Raw genomic sequence first — 19,671 nt, 5'->3', positions numbered from 1 at the left:
ACTAGAAGCCTGGTTCCCAACTTTGACATTAGTCAGTGACTTACAGTAGGGGCCGGGTCGCATTACGGACCAATTTTTATTTTGGCTTGGAAAAATCGGCTGGAAAATCAAGTTGCATCAGACCGGAAATTAAAATGAAATTGAGCTTGCACGGTCGCATTTTAACAAGTGAAAATGCAAGCGTTAATCACACAAGAGAAATTTGAGCGGTGAAATTGTGTTCAGTTACGACACTTGCCATGCGGCCGTCGAACAGGGTAACAGTGACTCTCAGGTTTTCTTTGTTCGGCACTCACAACAGGCCAAATTGGGGTGTGTTTTCCAAGTCCTGAGGTAAGAAATACTGGTCACTTCTTGGCATCTAGTGGCCGTAGTAAGGAAAGGGAAAATCTCGCCTGTCCATGCTGTAGCTTCGAACTGCACGCAATGAAAACGTCAGTGTTAATGATGAAATTTCGCGCTCTTTTTCAATTTCGTGACCTTGCCGTCTACATTAGGAGTCATTCTCTTCAAATGTTGACAGCTTTGGCGGCGTGTCTGATGTTTTTTTCCCGATTTTGAGATTTTGGAATAATCACAAATGAGGGGTCGCATCGGAAAACAGGTGTGTCGACAGATTTTGGTCCTTAGAGTCAACAATTTTCTGCAAAATCGTCTGTAATACGACCGGGCCCTAAGAATGCGAAAATTAGCCCCTTTTTTCTGTTTATCATGCACAAAATTCAACGTATGTGATATCTGGTGCGTTGAAAATTAACATATACCGCCGGAGCGAAACGAAATGGTAATTTTTTTTTTAAATCAAGGCTAATTTCAGGATATTCTGGCGATAACGACGACCATTTCCTTAAAATCTATCTCTTAAATGTTTTGTTTTGCGATTTTGGTTGTGTGCCTTGATTATATTGTGAGTACTGTTACGTTAACCACATTCTTTAAATTATCAGTGTCTACACATTGCGTGACAAGTTAAACATTAAAATTCTACAAGTTAAGATGATTACCTTTAAAACTTTTTCCGTTTTCGTGTTATTTTGTAAATTAGTACTTAGTACTTCATTCTAACATTCCTTGACAGTATTGATAATTGATTTTTCATCAGGGGATACTTCGGTTTCTATGATTGAAAACTAGAACAAGAGCGTTTATCTCACTTTTGTTTTCTAAAGCGAGGGGGTTTTTCCCTATCCCAGCATGCACATCGCTCCGTAACACTGCTGGATTGACCAAGCGAAGTTGTTACGTGCCGTCCTAGGTATGTATTAAAACAGAAGAAAAAAGAGGTTTTAGAACGCAGATACTGCCCAATTACTCGATTGAGATTAAGGATTGGGAATTGTCATTCAACCAGATAATTCATCTGTATGTAGGCCGATCGACGAGTTTCAACTGCATCATTAATCAACTTCCGTCTTCGTTTTACCTTTGTTGATTCTTCCCGTTCAGGGCCTAAAGAAGTTTGATGTTTTCCCTTGTGCACCAAAAACCCAAGACCGTCTTTCCGCCTAAGAAGAACTGAACTAATAGATATGTTTCATTTTGACTTTCACAGTGAGGTCGACAAGTATCAGCGACGGCTCCTTTACCGGAACAAGTTGCATCTCGTCGGTTATATTACGCTGTAAGTCATATACGCTAACCAAGCATTTATTTTTTCTTTACATTTTAAGAATTCTTTCAATTCATGTAACCATGCCGATCTTGTTGCGGTTGCGCAAACATCGTGGGTCGGGGGTTTATTATTTCGTGAAAGTCGTTTCACGTTCAGGTTTTTTGCGACGATGTAATTTCCTCTTCAAGGAGTATGACGGTCGTGCTAAGTTAAATATGTGGGGTAGAGTTGGTTATGAAACTCAAAGCGAACCTTAGATGGAAGAGTCCGTCAACAAGTTCAAATGCGTTCTAGGCGGTTTTCTTTCCCTATTCTACCCTTGATGTTGTTCGCAGGTTCTTATCGGTAGTATCACGCGGTCTTAACAAGCGGGCTTAAAGCGAAGGTCTCACTCGTTTGCATTTGCACTTCAACCCTTAGAATAGTTTTCAGTTTCAAATTGGATCGCTGTGCATATTTATTAGGGAAGTTTAAATTTAAAATTGAATTTTCGTCTTTCGTAGGTCCTCCAAGATTTTGTCAAGCTGGCGCCAATTAGCTTCCGTACACAACACTGTTACTCGTTTGAAAATAAGGGAGAATTATTGGTGGCTCTACTTACTTTTTGTATTATCTATTCGATTTCCCGCACCGTTACCATTGATTTGGATTCAGAGAAGATGACAGGATATCATCTATGTGAAGACGATGTAGAACATATCTTACCGAAGTACAAATGCAAACACTGCCACTTGATTTTGCGTGACCCAGTGCAAACGCCATGCGCACACTTCTATTGTCGAGGCTGTTTTGAACATTTGAAAAGGTAAACCTTAATATATACACTAGGGCCCGGTTGTTGAAAGATGGGTTAGGAAATCTAGGGTTAGTGTGAGATCTGATATCAAATCTGAAAGCTTTTAAAGAAAATTCAGTAGAATTCTTTTGTTTACAATTTGATGCGTGGACGCTTTATAAATAACAGCGAAAATTATGTGATGAAAGACTTTTGAACAAAGGAATAGAGAAACCTGGATTAAGATGAAACCATGGGTTAGGGTTAATCGGCCTTCAAACAACTGGGCCCTGCAGATGTACTCACTTGTGTCACATAGAATAACTGCATGTCTTTTGTTCGATGTTTATGCACTTTTCACGAAACAAGAACGATACCACTGCGTAGCAAAACATTTTTGTCAGTGACAAAAGAGATAGTAATAAGGTCGTGATAGCTTCGCGTCCTTCGGTTCGTTTTGAGCGTTACGACAAATCATTTCCATCAGATTTGTTCTTTTAAGACTTCAATACATCTTTGACTCTCGCAGGGACGCGGTTTTCAAGTGTAAGGTTGATGATATAGAGTGCAACGTTGCTGAGGTTAGTGTAGAGCGTCAGGATCGAGTATCAACATAGCTAGACTGTTCAAACATAAATTCAGTATTCTCAAGTCATTAAGAGCAAGGAGATTTAGAGATAATGTGAAAATCACACCAAAATATCTGTTTGTAACCATACTATCAACATTTAGATGGTTACAGTAATCTTTTACCTGTTAGGTTCAAGTGGGAGATCAGCGTTTTTTATCGATCAAACGGGATGTACAATGTATGAGTTCACGGCACAGCAAATGGATTGATTCTAATCGCTGGTGGATTTATAATTATTCACTGTAAGGAAACAGGCGAGTTAGAAGTTTGCTTGGAATTGCAATTGGCTGTATTTTCTTGAGCAAGTTTTCAATGACAATTCAAAACAGAAAAGCCTTTTTTGTTTTAGAATATCAAGACCTGGTACTGGCTAGAATAAATAGCAAACACGTTTTTCAAAACAAGTAGCCTTCCAAGAAAACTTCTTAGTCTAGACAGTGTCAGTGCTGCTTTAGTTCTCATCTTGTTTAGGGGCGGCTTCAATCCAATTAATTCATCCTGTTTCCGGAATCGCGAAAATTATGTAATAACTGAGAATAGGTTTCCGAGGCGCAAAATATTTTCTCTCGTAATTTTTACCGGTTAACTACAATTTTGTATCCATGAAAGTTGACTCCATCTGCAATGTTACATTACATAATGACACGATAATTTTTGCAGATATTTCCTGATGGATGCGTCAAAAAGGAGATCCATAGTCTTACGGTCCATTGCTTACACATCGCCCTCGGATGTGAGTGGGAAGGTAAAATAACCGACCTAGAGGTGAGTCAATCGTCCGTAACAAGGACTGGGTGGACTGTTAAGACTAACAATAAATTCATTACGGAAATGAGGGTGGTGCGTTTCTTTATATTAATACCTCTCCAGCTCGCCTTAATCAGCTGTCAACCGAAACAGGTAAGTTTGTTTCTTGACAGAAACCTAAATTGTGCCTATAGTACGTCTTTGCAACTCCTAACGTACTACCGCCTAATTTAAATCTATTTATGTTTGGGATAGACCTGGTCCTAAATGACTCCTGCAAGGTAACTTTTTAGATTGTTCGGGTTCAATTATTTTCACTTTCACTCGCATTCGGTATTAGTATATCACAGTTCATATCTACGGAAGAAGACTCTTGTGGAAGATGAAGCTATGGAGCTGTTAAAGGAAGAAGGTTAAGGAAACAATGGCCCAATAGACACCCGAGGGATGGAGATTCCTTCTCTATCGTCGCTGTTGAAAGCGAGGCATAATCTGACTCCTTATTATGGGTGACTTATAGACCAAAGTGATGCGACCGGCACAATTTAGCGAGTTAAACTGCTTTTTCATTTCCAAGGTTAAATAACCACCATGCTATCTATGCTATTACTAAAAGTTATCTTAGTGATTCAAGAAATACCTTAAAACTAATGTGAGAAATTAACCTAAATTGCATAAAAGTGATAGTATGAAATAATGATTGTAATAACTAAATATAATCATGGATTAGTAAAGTGCATTTGATCTAGCTAAGGAATAATTTAGTCTCGGCGTTACAAAATCCAGTTTTTAATTGATATAATCCTACCAAGGTGGACCAGTGGCATGGGTGATAGTTCTGGTCTGTAGTAACTCATTTCGTTCGATTAATTGGCTGTAACTTTTCTCCATGCATTCCCATGGTATTTAGAACAGGGCCATGTGACTCGCGAGGGTAAACTTAGCCTGCGAGAGTCAAAGCTCTTGTATATGAAATCTGGGCGGCTGGTTAGCTACCGGTAGTTTAGGATGGCGCCCAAACCCTGAACTAGCACAGCCTACCGACAAACATAATACAAATGGTAGGCATCCTAATGGTAATGATAATAATTGAAGATGGTGCATGATATTGCAGGAACATGCCGCCTCTTGCGACTACGAAGAGATAAACTGTGTCTTCGAGGACAAGTGTAAAACGAAGCTGTTGAAAAAAAATCTGGCAGAACATCTGGAAAAGGAGTGCAGTCAAAGAAAGGCACGGTGTAAATACTGTAACGACGAACTACCTTTCTCTGATTTGGAGGTACGGTGTGGCCTTTTCGTTACTTTCGATAGGGCGATTGCTGTTTTTGCTTCATGGTTTTTTTGTGCAAGCGGTGTCGCTAATGGTTTTGATGCCACTTCTCTTTTTAGAATGCTTCGACTGCTCTTTAAGTCTTAAAGAACTAGATTCAATTAAAAAATCTTGATGATTTGATAGTTTAGCATTAATATGGCTTTTCTCTCGGAGATTCTTGCCGAACAGCCAACTCCAAAACTTCAACATTTTCTTTGTGCTCCTTTTTGCACAACCTCTTTTGAGACTCTCAGTTAATCACTTATCGTCTGTTTCCAATTGCAGGATCATCACAAAAAGGATTGCCAGTCATTTCCAATAAAGTGCATTTTGTGTAACAAGGAAGACATACCTCGGGGAAAAATGAAAGCACATCATGATACAGAGAATGGAGACTGTGAAAAATCCGAAGCAGTATGTCCATTTCGCTCATTAGGATGCAAAAGCATAAAGGTATTTTTCACAACATACTTGGAACGATGATTTTAGATATATGAAAATTCATATATTTGCACTGCGGTGGGGAGATGAAATTAAGGGATCCTCGCAGCTAAGAACACTATTGAAACGAGTAGTTTGGAACGATAATACTTGGAACGAGTTATCTGCTTGTTGTCTGAAGAAATAACTAGTTTGTGATTTATCTGAAGTCCTTTGACTGATAAATCAAGTTTCCTACTTCACTTACATATTTACATCTACATAATTATGTACTTATGTAGATTATGATTTATAAAGCTTCTAGGGTGAGAAAACTAGAGGAGGTCATCGGATTTGCCAACCTATGGATAATTAAGGCCGGGTTATTTAGTATTATCTACTGAGTTGATAACGTAAATTTGCCACCGTAAAAAGTTTTTAAGCTGACGTTTCGAGCGTTAGTCCTTCGTCAGAGCCTTTCGTCATTCGCTCTGACGAAGGGCTGACGCTCAAAACTTCTTCTTTTAAACTTTTTACGGTGGCAAATTTACGTTAACAACTCAGTAGATCATACTAAATTACCTTGTTATACTCTCCCACCGACGCAGCACCACAGTTTCTTTACAAACTTAACCCCTTTATGGATAATTAAGTTTGTCATAAATGCTTACTGTAAAAGTAATAACAAAGAAGATGCCCCTCACGTTTTGTGAGATGTTGCTGTCATATACGATTTTGTTTTGGGGCATGGCTTTTCTGCCGTTGTCGAGTACACTCCTATGTCACTGAATAGAGTCGTGTTTTATTATTTCAGGTGATGAGTCGTCGCGAGAAACGTAATCATGATGATTCCATGGTGTCATTGCACCTTAATCTTCTTGCCCGATTTGTATTTGGTCTAAAGGATCAGATAGGATTCTTCGTCAACGAAATAAACCCGCTGAGAGAGGGTGTAGCTGTAATGGGCCGACTGAAGTCCACCGTCTCCCAGCTTGTGTCCCAGGTAACAGCAGTTGTAAGAGAAAATGGAGTCATTCAAGATGAACTTCATGATTTAAAATCTCGTTTGATGCAAGTGGAGGATACTTTGGTGGAACCCGATTCAGTACCTACAGGACAGCATGGTTCCCTTGCCGCTCAGTATCAACAGATAACTAATGTGTTAGATGACGTTAAGAGGGCGATCAGCAACATGCAAGGACAGTTTGCAAATCACGAACTTCTACTCGTAGAAGCAAATCAAACCATACACGACCAAAACAACGAACTTGTCTGGCTCAAAAGACAAGACGAGAAAAACAGAGAACTTTTGAGGCGACTTCAGGCAAAAGTAGATTCTATGGAAGAAGCTATGAGAACGAGGAACTTGCCGCCTGCGACTGGTTTGCAAATCAACAGAGACCAAGAACCTTACAGTTTCGATGGCGTACTTCTTTGGAGGATTTCAAATGTCTCTGCCAAGATATATGACTCCTTTAACGAACCAGAGAAGTCCTACTTCAGCCCTCCGTTCTACACAAGTCGTCAAGGCTACAAGATGTGCGCGCGCATCTATTTGAATGGAGACGGGACAGGCAAGGGGACGCACATTTCGCTGTTTTTCGTGCTGATGCGTGGCGAATACGATGCGCTCCTCCGCTGGCCATTTCGACAGAAGGTCACCTTCATGATGTTGGATCAGAATAATGTGGAACACGTGATTGACGCGTTCAGACCTGATCCGAACAGTTCGTCATTCCACAGGCCACGAAGAGAAACAAACATCGCCAGCGGCTGTCCCTTGTTCTTTCCGCTGACAGAATTGAACAAGCATGCTTATATCAAGGATGACGTAATGTTCGTGAAAGTTATAGTTGACTGCTCTGACTTGTAAAAGGTATCCTCATTTTTTAGTTCAAAATGTTGTGTGATATGTCCTTGATACTTGTGATTTTTCGATGAAAATAATATCTTGCTTAAATTAAAAATTAGATAAAAAAAAAAAAGAAATAAAAGATTTCAAAAAAGTAGACGAATTAATGTAAACAAAACTCTTCTTGGACACTGGAGTATTACACTTTTTTCAGTTTTTTTAAATAATCTTGGATGATCTGGTGAGGAAAACAAATGTTCTGTCGATAGATGTCAAAGCCGTCTAAATCTTTACACGATGGAAGGTGGATACATCAAATTGATGTATTCATATTTGTTATTCTACAACAGGCTTAGAACGCCTATTTTTTGCGTAGTTTACCTCTAAGCTTAGCAAAAATTAGAGAGAGCTATGACCTGGTGTGCCGCGGTAATTAATCTACATAGAATGTAGCGTATTGATTAATGTAAACGATGTAGTGGCGAATTAAATCTTCAAGAAGCTGATGTAAAGCACAAGCGTTTTCATCTTTATTCACATTCTGCTGTTCCTGTCGGGATTGCATGCATTATGGTTGTCAAACACACTCCATTGGTAGGCTAAGCCTGACAGTGGGTCTGGTTATTTTTCTCTGTAAATATACTAGGGTACAGTTGGACAGTAATTTGAGGAAAATTTTCATGTCACAAATAGCGAAGAAATATAGAAAAAATTCTGGCATCAGCTTGTTTCTTGTGTGGCTTACACAAGAGGTGTAGGCACATTATGGCACTATCGGATTTATTTATTTATTTGTCCACGAGAGTCAAGCGCCTGTCACGTGGTCTAGTGTCGTACGGTGCATTGGTCGGAGTCAGCCATCCGTTGTAAGCTCGGTCTCAAGTAATTTTTTCTCAGGTGATCCTATCACGTGGTAGTTCTCCTCACACAAGCCAACACACCCAGACCCGGCTTGTGTTATAAGTGCAGCTTGTGCAAGAGCTTTTACGCTCTTAAAAGACAACATTTAACTTCTTGAATCTTCGGTACGGGTTGTACTACACTGAAAGGACTCATCGCACTTTCGCAAGCCATCAACTATCGGCTTGATCTATCGGTGCGGGTTACACCACTGAGTGTTTGAAAGTGCTTGAAAGTGTTTGAAGCTACCTGAAAGAGCCATAAAGTGAAAATAGTTGTATTGTAGTCGCATTCTCCTTGCACTGTTGAGAATTCATGGAGGCATATTTCAAAACGACAAATGTAAGTATGGGAATCTCGATTGAAAATTACTGGTCAAGGATTGGCTCTCTGATGACAATTTCGTGAAAACAAAGGATATCTTATCTCGTTTTAAGGATCGTTTTTGGATTTAATGCTTATAATGTTCTATTTAAATGTATTTTACTTGCCAGTATTGAAACAAGTTGTTGGACAACACAAAATGTGGAATGATGTGATGTTTTGGTTTTCACAAATGATTTTCTACAATGCCTGTATTGCAGTACTTGTAAGGCAGGCAAGTGATGTAGGGGAAAATCCAGGCCCTGCAATATTTGATGTCATCGATCCAACAAGAACAATATGTGCTGACTACAATTCAAGGAAATGAAACACTCTTTGGTGAAAATGCTGGTAAGCAATGTGTAGCAATGTCACTCACCGCTACTATTTATCATCACATAGGAGATAATTATCAATATGTGGCCTCATTATTCCTATCATTGGAAATAATTTGTATATTTTTAGAAGATGTTCTGTCGAGGCAAATGATCATTCCCTTTAAACTCAGTCTGATGTTTCATGCATTCTATTGTTTCAATTTGCAATAAAGTATACACAATATAATATAGTATGTCATTAACAGGAAGTTTGTTCATGACATCATTTAATGGGCCATACAAGGCTCTTCAAAACTCTCTGACAGAAGTATTTTCAAATTGTCGACTTAACTACAATTGTTGATTGTTAACGATTGGAATTAATACAGTTGCAGTGATTAAGAGTTCAGAACAAAGCTTTACAAGTTTTGATGCTCATTCCCCACTCATTTGGGAAAAGTACTTTGCTTACCATTGAAGGAATTAAAAGCCTTGTATTGCATTCACCAATTTCCTGCTTACAGATAGGGGTTATTCCTTTTGAACTTCAAGTTGTACTTGTCAGAGATAGTGAACGTGATTTGCAAAATGTTCATGATAGTCCAAAAATTGAACTTTAGCCTTTCAGTAATAAAAGCAACCAAACACAACCTATAAATAGGAAGTGAAAATCTGTGCCTGAAACACCAGAAGAAAAAGAGAAATGATTGATTGCTAGATGTGAATATGAGAAAATAAGAAAGGTAAATGAAAGTGAGGAATCTAACGAAAAGAGGCTGGCCCAGCAGCATCTGAAGAGGAAAAAGAAATGTGCAAATAAATCTTCTGAATCAAGGAAAAAGAGGCTGTCAACCCAATCTCAGTATCAAAGACAAAAAAAATTGCAAACGAATCAGCAGAGTTTAGAGAAGAGAGAATATTAAACCAACGTCAATATCAGAATGAAAAAATTGCAAATGAATCAGCAGAATGTAGAGAAGAGAGACTGTTAAACCAACATCAATATCAGAAAGAGAAAATTGCAAATGAATCTGCAGACCATAGACAAGAAAGACTAGCAAACCAGTGTTAATATCAGAATTAAAGAATGTATATAACTCAACCATTACAGATGAAATCAGAAAATTTCACGCTATAATATGTCTCAAGAGGTCTAGAATATATTTGCTCTTGTTGTAACCTGAGTTGTTGTATAGACACAGTGTTGTAACTGCTGAAAATGTAGACTTTCCAACCTTACTTTAGGAAAATATTTACTAACTAAAACAAGGGTTAATGGTATTGACAGGATCTATCAGTCTTGTTATAAACATTTCAAGAAAGACAAAATACCACCCTGGGCAACTAAGAATGGAATGTCCTCTCCAGCAAAACCAGACTTTTTTGATTTGAATGAGGTAGAGTGCAGAATGTTGGCACCTAGGTTGGCCCTTCAAAAGCCTCTGCAAGCTCTCAGAGGAAATCAGTTCAAAATAAAAGGAAATGTGGTAAATGTTCCAGCAGATGTAAACAATAATGTCAACATGTTACCACGGTTGCCACAAGAAAGTGGAACAATCAAAGTTTAATTAGAATATGAGAGTTCTGCCTTGTCTTTGAATGTTAGACCTAATATAAAATTTTGCAGGCAGCAGACTGGCAAGCCCTTTATAGAGAACAAGGAATTTCCTTTAATGTAGACAGGGCAACAAGCTATAGTACAAACTTGTCACAAAATGAAAGTGAAACTGGTGATTTTTAACAACCTAATGAGCAAATAAGTGGTGGTGAAGACATAAATCAACTTGATGATTGAATTGAAGATGATGCAAAAATACCTGCAGGAGTAACTGATGCTATGTTAACTGCTACTGACTTTCTTGAAGACAATGAGTGAGCACGAATTTACAACATATTATAGCACCTGGGGAAGGAAGTGTATCTTTGAGTGTATTTATAAATATATAAGTATAAATATTCTGTAGAGTTAGCCTATTCAGTGATATTTGACGGTCAAAAAAGGCCAGAGAGTGATGATGGACTAGTTGATATTCATTACAGTGATATTTGCAAATGAGAATTAAGACAATCAGATTGAAGAGTAGCTATGCATATTGAGAAATTTTTTTTAAGACTAAAAATTGCAAATGAAGATTATTTTGGGGAAATGATAAGTAGCTTTGAGAAAATGCAAGGGAACAACAGGAATTTGACAGCTGGTTGCCTAAGGCAAGAAGGTGTGCTAGAAAGACTAGTTCAAGGCTACAACTTCTTAAGAGCTCTTTGTGGTTCACTTCCTTATTTTGAGCAGGCCAAAAAAGATATCTTTGCAATGATTAGACAACTTGGACCTTCTACTTTATTTTGTAGTTTTTCATCAGCTGAAACAAAGTGGATACATCTCCTAAGTATACTAGGCAAGCTTGTTGATCATGATAAAGAATATTCAGATTCTGAATTAGAATTTGAACTGGGAGGAAAAGTTAATATGCTGATCCAGAGTGACCCAGTAACTTGTGCACTGCATTTTGATTATCAATGCCATCAGTTTTTAGGGCACTCTTTAATGAGCAATGCTGCTCCTGTAGGAAAAATTTCAGACTGGTTTTTACAGAGTAGAGTATCAGCAGAGTGGCTCACCCCACATTCATATGCTAATTTGGCTTGAAGATGCACCAGTGTATGGATGTGATGGTGATAATGATGTCACATCATTTATTGATGAAATGCCAAATAGCAATCCAGAACTAGGGCTCTGTGTCAATAGACAGATTCACAGGCACTCCCAAACTTGTCATAAAAAGTCAAAGGCAGAATCACATGGAGAAAAGATATATTTAGGTGTCCTTAAACATGGATTAATCCTGTCTTAAACTCAGGTTTAATAAGTTTAAGTTGATGTTTAAGTCACTTATACCTAGATTTAAGTTGGACTTAAACCTGGCTTATACTATCTTAAGGCTAAAACTTAATGCAGGTTTAAGTGCACATTAAATGTGTCCAAAACATTCCTGTATGTTTAAGTACTGTTTAATTGAAGTAAACAGAGCTCAAACATTTAATGTTGTCAAAGTACCATTTAATGCAAATTAATCTGCTCAAAATTTGTTGCTTATTTTAGTTTTGAATCAAATTTGTGAAATCAGTGAAATATTATTGTTTTGTTGTTTCATTACTAAACTGCCACCCACCAGGTCACATATCACACTAAACAATATATGTTTCAAGTTTCTTTTATTTTAAATTCACTGGTACACATTCTTAAAGCTACTGCCTATTTGTAATTAACCCTTTAACTCCCAGGAGTGATTAACAAGTAACTTCTCCCTAAAATATCTTGAACTTATCCAGCAAAGAGATAATGAGAATTCTCAAACTTATCAGGTATAGGTCTTTGTCTTGATATCACACCAGATTCTCATAACTAAGTTACAGGGAAATATGTAGCAGCTAGAGAGGATAGTTACCAATCAGATCTTGGGAGTTAAAGGGTTAAAATGTCACACATACCTAGCTTATTTATGCTTGACAGGAACAAATTTTCCCCATCATAAGTCAATAAATTTAACAATACTTGGAAGAAACTATCCCTGTGATCTAGATGACAATAATTTGTTCTAACAAAACAATTACTACAGTTTGCCATTAAATACATGATAAATAAATGAATAAAAAGTAAAAAAAGTGTTAAGTATTTTTTCAATCATGACTCTTTGTTTATCTGCCTGACAGCCCAAAGTGGGCCAGCAGGCGCAGGCCTCTCCGACATGCCACCAACACTCCTTGGCTTAGCCATTGCCCTGGCATGGGGGGTCAAATTATTTTTGTAGGTTCTGTCTAGCCTGGCTTTTGCATTTGTCAAGCTTGTTCTTTCCCATGATAGCTTCTTGGTTACATATCTTGCCAGTTTCTTTTCTTTTTCACCAGTAATGAAATCTTCTTGCTCCTCATAATCTGATTCTTTGCTACTCATATAATCAATGTAAAGGATTTCACTATAATACTGTTTTTCTTTTGGTGTCAGAGAAGCTTGTAGCATCTCATAGGATGACTGACGCCTTTCCAGTTTCTAATGGAACAAAAAGCAACAATTTAGTCATTATTTAGTTAATAACCAGACCAAATTATATCTATGAAACATATAATTTATTGTCAAATAGAAATACTTTTCTAACTCAAAATGATATCCCACAAAAGATATAAAATATGAAAATAACAATCAGCAATAAATAGAACTCCCAGAAAAAAATTCATGCTACAAAACAGTACTAAATTAAAGCAAACCCATGTTATTTGGTTAACTACCAGCAAGGTTGACTTTCCTAATTAATGTGTATTTGTACACCAGTTGTAAACATACCAGTCCTACTTACAGTGTATGACAAATTTGTGCATGGCATTGTTTCATTTTTTGTTGCTGTATATTATCCCACATTGTATTGTGGTACAATGCCATGCACAAATTTGCCACAGTATTAAACAACACTTGTTGTCAAACTGAATTGAAACGTTTGATTCAGAAGCCATGCTTCAGCCACACTATCTTGAAAATTTATTCTTGAATATAGGTTTAGCATGGCAAAAGCAAGACAACTTAGCTAGTCCTTACATTTAGCAAACGCCTGCTCCTTTTGCACTTTTCTTTATGCTCTTCATTTTTCCCTTTTCTTATCCTCTGCTCTCTTTCTTTAGTTGTTTTGAAGTACCGATAAAACTGAGCTGTTGAGTTAAAAACAATAATTATTATCGCTGCATGATATCCTAAAATTACAATACAATGACAAGTCTATGTGTATATGTAACATCAGCTTATGGATATATATTAATTAAAAGAATTAATGATGGTAATATTGTGTTTTCCCTCTTAGTTTTTAAGTTTTCTGTCCAACATATTTCAGAAAATTTGTTTGATTTTGCACAAGGTAAATGTTTCTTGTTCTAACTTGCACACAACATTAAAACTTGATTCCTGTAATGTAATACCTTCCATTTGTAAGTCAGTCCATAGGCAGCTTTCTCCTCCATGCTCTTTTTTCAGTACTTCTTTCACTTTTGTAAAAATACTCTAGTTTCTCTCTGACTGTGGACTGTAATAAAAATGAGAATGTTATTTTTGTTTTAAACAATAGCCAGAGGCAGTTATAATAATATTATTATTATTATTCAGCCAAAAAAGGAAATAATAATTCAAGTAAAGCAGTTATACAAGAGGGACAATTTTCTAATCACTGCTGGTACAGTGCAGAAGCTACATGCTTTTTACACCTTCAAACTGACATTAGGATTTCTGGTTCCTGGAGGGAAAAGATTTCTCAAAACAAAAATTTGCATGTATTAATCTATCAGCAACATAATAGTTGAAATAACAGATTCTAAAAGTTTACCACCTCCTACTCCCAATTTGAATATTTTACACTGGCCCCAGACTCTAAACACTGGCCTCAAAACAGATAACTAACAGTCCCTTAGAAGAAACTGGTCAGAGAGATATTTAGTTCTTGGTGGTAAAGTTTTAATTCTAATATCTTGCATGCCATCTCTCTTAGTGCCTTGCTATTTAAATACATCATCTTATGTATGGTAAAAAAATAACATACTCCTCATCAATGATGAAACCTTGTGTCACTTTTTTTTTTTTCTACCATCTTTTTGTAGATGAACCGAAACCGTTTCTGGAAGATAATATGGAAGAACATCATATGTCAAAAGTCAATTCAAACCACAAACTTGTTTATTTCTTTAATCAGGGTCAGCAGGGTTTTTGGGTAAACAGTACACAGTGGAATTTTAAACTGGGTAAACAGTATTTTTGCGAAATGCTTGCAAAATAGGCACAAGAATTCAGCACAAGGATGTTCCAACTTTGTGATAAGCACTAGAACCAAAATCTACACATATTGTGCTTTAAGTTAACACAGAACACGCGTGATGGCGGAATGGCGGTGTCTTTGAAGACACGTTTTATGCTTCTGATACACCGCAACTGAAACTCTCAAACACAACTTAACGGTACTAAAGTTGAAAAAATGTATATCCTTAAAGTAATTAAAGAATATTTACCCTTAAGTCATTTGGAATCACAACATTTGATTCTCTGCGAGAGCTTTTAGAACGTTTGTTGCCTTTCTTCTTTGCCTGCCCTTCCAGACTCGCAAGTTGGTTCTTCAGCTTTGCATTTTCTTGCCGAAGGACTGCATTCGTATCTTCTAGTTTCTTTTGCCCTTCGAGAATCGAATCAATCCTTCTACTCATTCTTTCCATAAGAACAAGCTGTCTCTCTTGAACTGGATCGTTTGCAGCCATCATCCTATCGAGGAAGAATCCAAACACGTGCCCGCAACGAAACGAAACTCGACCGAGTGAACGAACGACAGTGAAAGATCAGATATCCCGCGATTATAGTTTTGGACATTTGATTGGCGTTCATACGGTATTTGTCATGCGCATAAGGATCTCGGCCTCACTCTGGGGACGAGACATACCGCGTCCTCGTTACAAACGCGCGCTTTTCAACGTTCAGTTAGAGATGTCTGGTGACGTTTGCAGTTCAGAGCTGTTTACTTCATGCTCAGAAACCCCGGTTTCCTTGTTCAGCAAAACCAATGCTTGGGAAGTTTTAATACCCTTTGTGTGTGGGACGCAAATAACTTTGAACCTAGAGCATCAAGCTACTTTTTGCCTGTTTATAGGATACACAGTCTTTTTGCTGGAGCTTATTTAACTCTTGACAATGTAAAACTCATGGCAGTTTGCCCTATTCCACGCCGTGCCATTATTTTACCAGCCAGTTATTAACATCAATCTACATTCACATGTCGTTGTTGTTTTTAATATATTTAACAATAAATATTATTCCCCTTAGTGGTGGTGGATATTTAATGAGCTGTGAAGTATATACCAAACCAGTGAGATAAAAGAATTATAAATTTATATCTCAGAACACTGCAAAAAAAAGTTTTTCACACTTCAGCTTAAGCTGGGAAGTGGATAGCACATGCATGTACTATCCTGAGTTTGAGTAGCCAATCAGAGCATGCAAAAAACACTGTCCACTGGTTTGGTATATACTAAAATTATATGGTTTTGAAGAAATGTACCTTATTTGCTCAGGTTAGTCAAATTCCCTGTGCAACCACCTTCCTTTAGTGAAACAGTTTCCAACACAAGAAATCAAGTCTTTTGTTCACAATCAACAAACACAGTTTCATTACCCAAAGAATTGAAAATGCAATAAAATCAGTAGCGTGAAATATTGTGGCTTTACTAAATACATAATATTAATATTAATCTATGATTAATTCATTGAAGGTTGCTGGAGGCTGCTCTCGTATGGTTTCTGGTTCTGGTGAGAGATTATGTCAATAAAGTAGACTTGGTGTACACCAAAAGATTTGATGTGTTTTTAAGGTCCTTAAACACGGCATAAATATTATGATAAATTTAATGTTGTATTTAAGGCTCCTTTAACTAGACCTTAAATCTCCCCAATAGGTTTAACGTTAGATTTAAGGTGGTTTAAAGTAACCCTAAATCCTTCAAAGGATTTAAGTACGGTTAAAATGACTTAAACATAGCTTAAATCTCAATGTCGATTTAATTTGCATTTAAGAATGCTTAAACCTCGCCTAAACAAGGGTACATTTTTAAGTCATGTTTAAGTTTAGTAAACATGGCTTAAATTTGTCTTTGGGTTTAATAGTTGTTTAATTTTACTTAAATGACACTAAAATTTGGCATTTTACCCAGTGAATGTAGGTTCAATTTTCCACAACCACCTCTGAAGTCAACAAACATTTTGTATCCCCTTGAGAATAGTGTTTCTGAAACTGAGATTAGAAAACATAAAGATAATTGGAAAAATATCAGTAAACATTAAAATGACATGAAGGAAGGTGAAGACTTCTCATTTGATTAATTACTGACTAATCTCAGCATTACTGAACAAAACTACTATGATCTTGCTATACAATCAAGTCTTCATTCTCCAACCATATTTTTGAAGAGGAATCCAAATGAACTAAGAGTAAACAACTATAATTGTTACAGTGCCTGTCTAGGTACATGGAGAGCTAAAATGGACAGACAATTTGTCCTAGATGCTTATGCTTGTGCAATGTACATCATTGCATATATTTCTAAAGCACGAAAGGGAATGAGCCAGCTTTTACAAAGGGCATGTGCTGAGGCAAGGAGGGCAATTCTAGCACAAAATAAGAAGTAAGAGACATTGGTAATAAATTTTTAAACGGTATTGAAATAAGTGCTCTGGAAGCAGTTTACATGGTTCTCCAGCTACCAATTTGGAAAAGTTCTTGAAAAGTGATCTTTATTAACACTGCACCTCCTGAGGAAAGAGTTAAGCTATTAAAACCAATGAATGAAATAGAAAAAATAGATGATGAATCAGAGAAAGTTCACTCTAGTGGTCTGTTAAACAATCAATGAAAAGACCTAGCAGCCTTGAAAATGTTACCTTAGCTGATTGGGCTGCATTGTATGATTCACCCTAAATTAACCTTTTGTAAAAAAGTCAAAAGATATTGGCACAGATAACCTCCCACAGTGGAAACAGCAGATGATGAGGAAAATGATGAACTCCCTGATTGTGCCAATGAGGCCGTGCAAAATACAAAACAGTCAAAACCAAAGCAATGTCTAAAGCCCAGAATTTTTTGGTTCAATGTGAAATCTCACCACCACCATGAACTTATAATGTTTTTTACTTCTTGGTGAAATGAAGAAACTGATATAATAGGCAACAGCTCTTCATATCAAGAGTTTTTCCTTCTTTTAAAAGACAAAATAGACAAACAAACAGGGCAGTATGCCATCTGTAGGGAAGATCTCAATGAGATTGAGGAACAATTACACAACACAGATCACACTGATGACCAATTTGATTCCATAGCACCAAACACACAAAATGTTGAACTGCAGGATGAAGCTATCAGCAATGAAGATTTAGACCTTGATTTTAATGAAACTATGTCATGTCTGGTGATCTAGGTATTCCATCAACATCATTTAATAATGAACCACTGATACATGTATTGAATGAATTACCAGGTGATGATTATCGCTAACTGGTCCAGACTCTAAATAAAGACCATGCAAAAAGAATAATATCTCATATCAAATTTTGCACCAGATTAAAATGTCAGAAAGCCTCTTTTATTGCTCTCTTAATGGTGGAGCTGCTGTTGGCAAATCACACCTAACAAAGGCATCTTATCAGGCAGCCCTTGAGTATTATAATACTATAAAGCTGGTGATGATTTTCATCAAATCAAAGTTTTATTGTCATGGCCAACTGGGAAAGCTATCTATACTGTTAAAGGTCTTATTATTCACAGTGCAATTGCTGTTCCTGCCAATCAGTCATTGAAAAATTACAAACAGCTTGATTCAAGTAGACTAAACACCTTTTAGGAACTCAATTTGGAGGAGTAAAATTAATTTTTGTAGATTAAATCTCAATGGTAGGAAACAGTTTGTTTGCCATACCTTTACCCAAGAAGGTAAACACACACCTAGTGACATTGCAAATTTAAAGAGAGACTTATACAAGACGACTTAAACAACCCAATTGATGCACCTCATTTATTTGCACAAAATGCAAAAGTAGATGAATTTAATGAAAGAGTTCACAGTGCAGCCATAGGAAACAAAATAATACAGAATTAAAGCTTAAGACAGTTTTATTGGTTCTATCACTCTGCTGAGCTAAGAGCAAAAATATTGTGACAAATACCTAATGATCTAAGAAAAACTAAACAGTTGGCCTGGAACCTATGTCTTGCTGAAGGTGAAAGAACTGAACTTGCCATGAATATATGAACTTGCCCTTGCGAACTGAATTCCCAGTTTTCTGGGAATTTCTAGGAATTCTCAAAAATTCCCAATTATGCAAATGACCCTTGCAAACTGAATTCCCAGTTTTCTGGGAATTCCTAGGAATTCCTAGGAATTCTCAAAAATTCCTAACTATGCAAATTAACTGTGATTTAAAAAGCTTGGAATTACTGGGAATTTCTGGGAGAGGAGGACTCCAGTTTTGTGAGGACTTGAAATCCCTAGGAATTCCTAGGAATTCTCAGCTTTACAAACTACCTATAATTTAAGAAGTGTGGAACTCTTGGGAATTTCTGAGAATTGAATTTGAGGCAACTTTAACACCCTGAGGTCCACATAAATTCTAAGAAATTCTCAATACCTTGAATGTGAAGGTTTTAAGAAAAGGAGTAATTTCAGAGGCTTAAAAGTTTGCTCGATAAAAGGTATGCTATACAAAACTTACCAAGAGATATAACCAGATAAACCAGCTGTCAGTTATGTTAAATGGAAATTGCCAATTAATCCAATGTGCTCATATCACAGATTTGCTTTTTAACCTCAAAGGACTCTTGGATTCCATGATCAAAAAATATTTTTATTGTGATGCAAATTAATGTCTCATGTTCACTGATGTGCCAAAATCATCAAACAATTATCAGCTGTTCTTTGGTACACAACTTCCACAATAATTAACAATAATTACATTGTTATCTACACTTGAAGAACTTTGTTAGTTATGAACATAAGTTACTTTCCTAACCTACATTACTGGTTGCCTTTGTTAGAAAACCTTAGAACAGTCAAGCTCAGTTGCCTCAAACACCGTCAGAGACTTTTTGTTGACACTATTTTTAGTAGAAATTTCAGGCCTTAGACAAACAAATTCAACTCCTAATTAATCTTTCTTTTTTCATGATTGTTGTTGC

The 19,671-nt window shown here is 36.9% G+C and overlaps 2 protein-coding genes and 2 pseudogenes across 4 annotated transcripts; 3 read left to right on the top strand and 1 right to left on the bottom strand.

The window, feature by feature from the left end:
- Nucleotides 1–1,570: 1,570 nt before the first annotated feature.
- On the top strand, nucleotides 1,571–7,867 carry LOC113686741 (TNF receptor-associated factor 1). The gene is made up of 7 exons (XM_089204993.1): nucleotides 1,571–1,621; nucleotides 2,116–2,417; nucleotides 2,917–2,968; nucleotides 3,679–3,783; nucleotides 4,880–5,047; nucleotides 5,366–5,533; nucleotides 6,315–7,867. The coding sequence occupies exons 2-7, from the start codon at nucleotides 2,272–2,274 to the stop codon at nucleotides 7,371–7,373; spliced, it is 1,698 nt and encodes a 565-aa protein (XP_089061119.1). The 5' UTR covers nucleotides 1,571–1,621; nucleotides 2,116–2,271; the 3' UTR covers nucleotides 7,374–7,867.
- A 1,318-nt stretch (nucleotides 7,868–9,185) lies between these two features.
- On the top strand, nucleotides 9,186–10,819 carry LOC149047225 (uncharacterized; annotated as a pseudogene).
- Nucleotides 10,681–11,715, top strand: LOC149047224 (uncharacterized; annotated as a pseudogene).
- A 413-nt stretch (nucleotides 11,716–12,128) lies between these two features.
- On the bottom strand, nucleotides 12,129–15,286 carry LOC149047223 (uncharacterized). 3 transcript variants are annotated; one of them, XM_089205004.1, is made up of 5 exons: nucleotides 14,972–15,286; nucleotides 14,509–14,583; nucleotides 13,895–13,998; nucleotides 13,521–13,630; nucleotides 12,129–12,980 (listed from the first exon to the last, which is right to left on the bottom strand). In XM_089205004.1, exons 3-5 carry the CDS (start codon nucleotides 13,899–13,901, stop codon nucleotides 12,615–12,617), a joined length of 483 nt encoding a protein of 160 aa, XP_089061130.1. In that variant the 5' UTR covers nucleotides 13,902–13,998; nucleotides 14,509–14,583; nucleotides 14,972–15,286; the 3' UTR covers nucleotides 12,129–12,614. The 3 variants fall into 3 exon arrangements, with proteins under 3 accessions (XP_089061130.1, XP_089061132.1, XP_089061131.1); XM_089205006.1 differs by lacking the exon at nucleotides 14,509–14,583 and having other exon boundaries at nucleotides 14,972–15,268; XM_089205005.1 differs by lacking the exon at nucleotides 14,972–15,286 and having other exon boundaries at nucleotides 14,509–14,591.
- Between the last annotated feature and the right edge of the window lie 4,385 nt (nucleotides 15,287–19,671).

This window comes from Pocillopora damicornis, chromosome 4, assembly GCF_964200805.1.
Source record: "Pocillopora damicornis chromosome 4, jaPocDami1.2, whole genome shotgun sequence".
In the NCBI taxonomy this organism is placed as follows: Eukaryota; Metazoa; Cnidaria; class Anthozoa; order Scleractinia; family Pocilloporidae; genus Pocillopora; species Pocillopora damicornis.
Note: the sequence above shows the minus strand (reverse complement) of the source record. Positions and strands in the feature narration are given on the sequence as shown.

Bases quoted from the DNA above. Each gene is read 5' to 3' on its own strand.
- LOC113686741 (XM_089204993.1), top strand. From the start codon at position 2,272: ATGACAGGATATCATCTATGTGAAGACGATGTAGAACATATCTTACCG. The intron at 2,969-3,678 runs GTTAGTGTAGAG...TAATTTTTGCAG, and splicing joins TAGAGTGCAACGTTGCTGAG to ATATTTCCTGATGGATGCGT. The intron at 5,048-5,365 runs GTACGGTGTGGC...TTCCAATTGCAG, and splicing joins TACCTTTCTCTGATTTGGAG to GATCATCACAAAAAGGATTG.
- LOC149047223 (XM_089205004.1), bottom strand. The intron at 12,981-13,520 runs GTAAGGACTAGC...TTGTTCCATTAG, and splicing joins GGAGCAGGCGTTTGCTAAAT to AAACTGGAAAGGCGTCAGTC.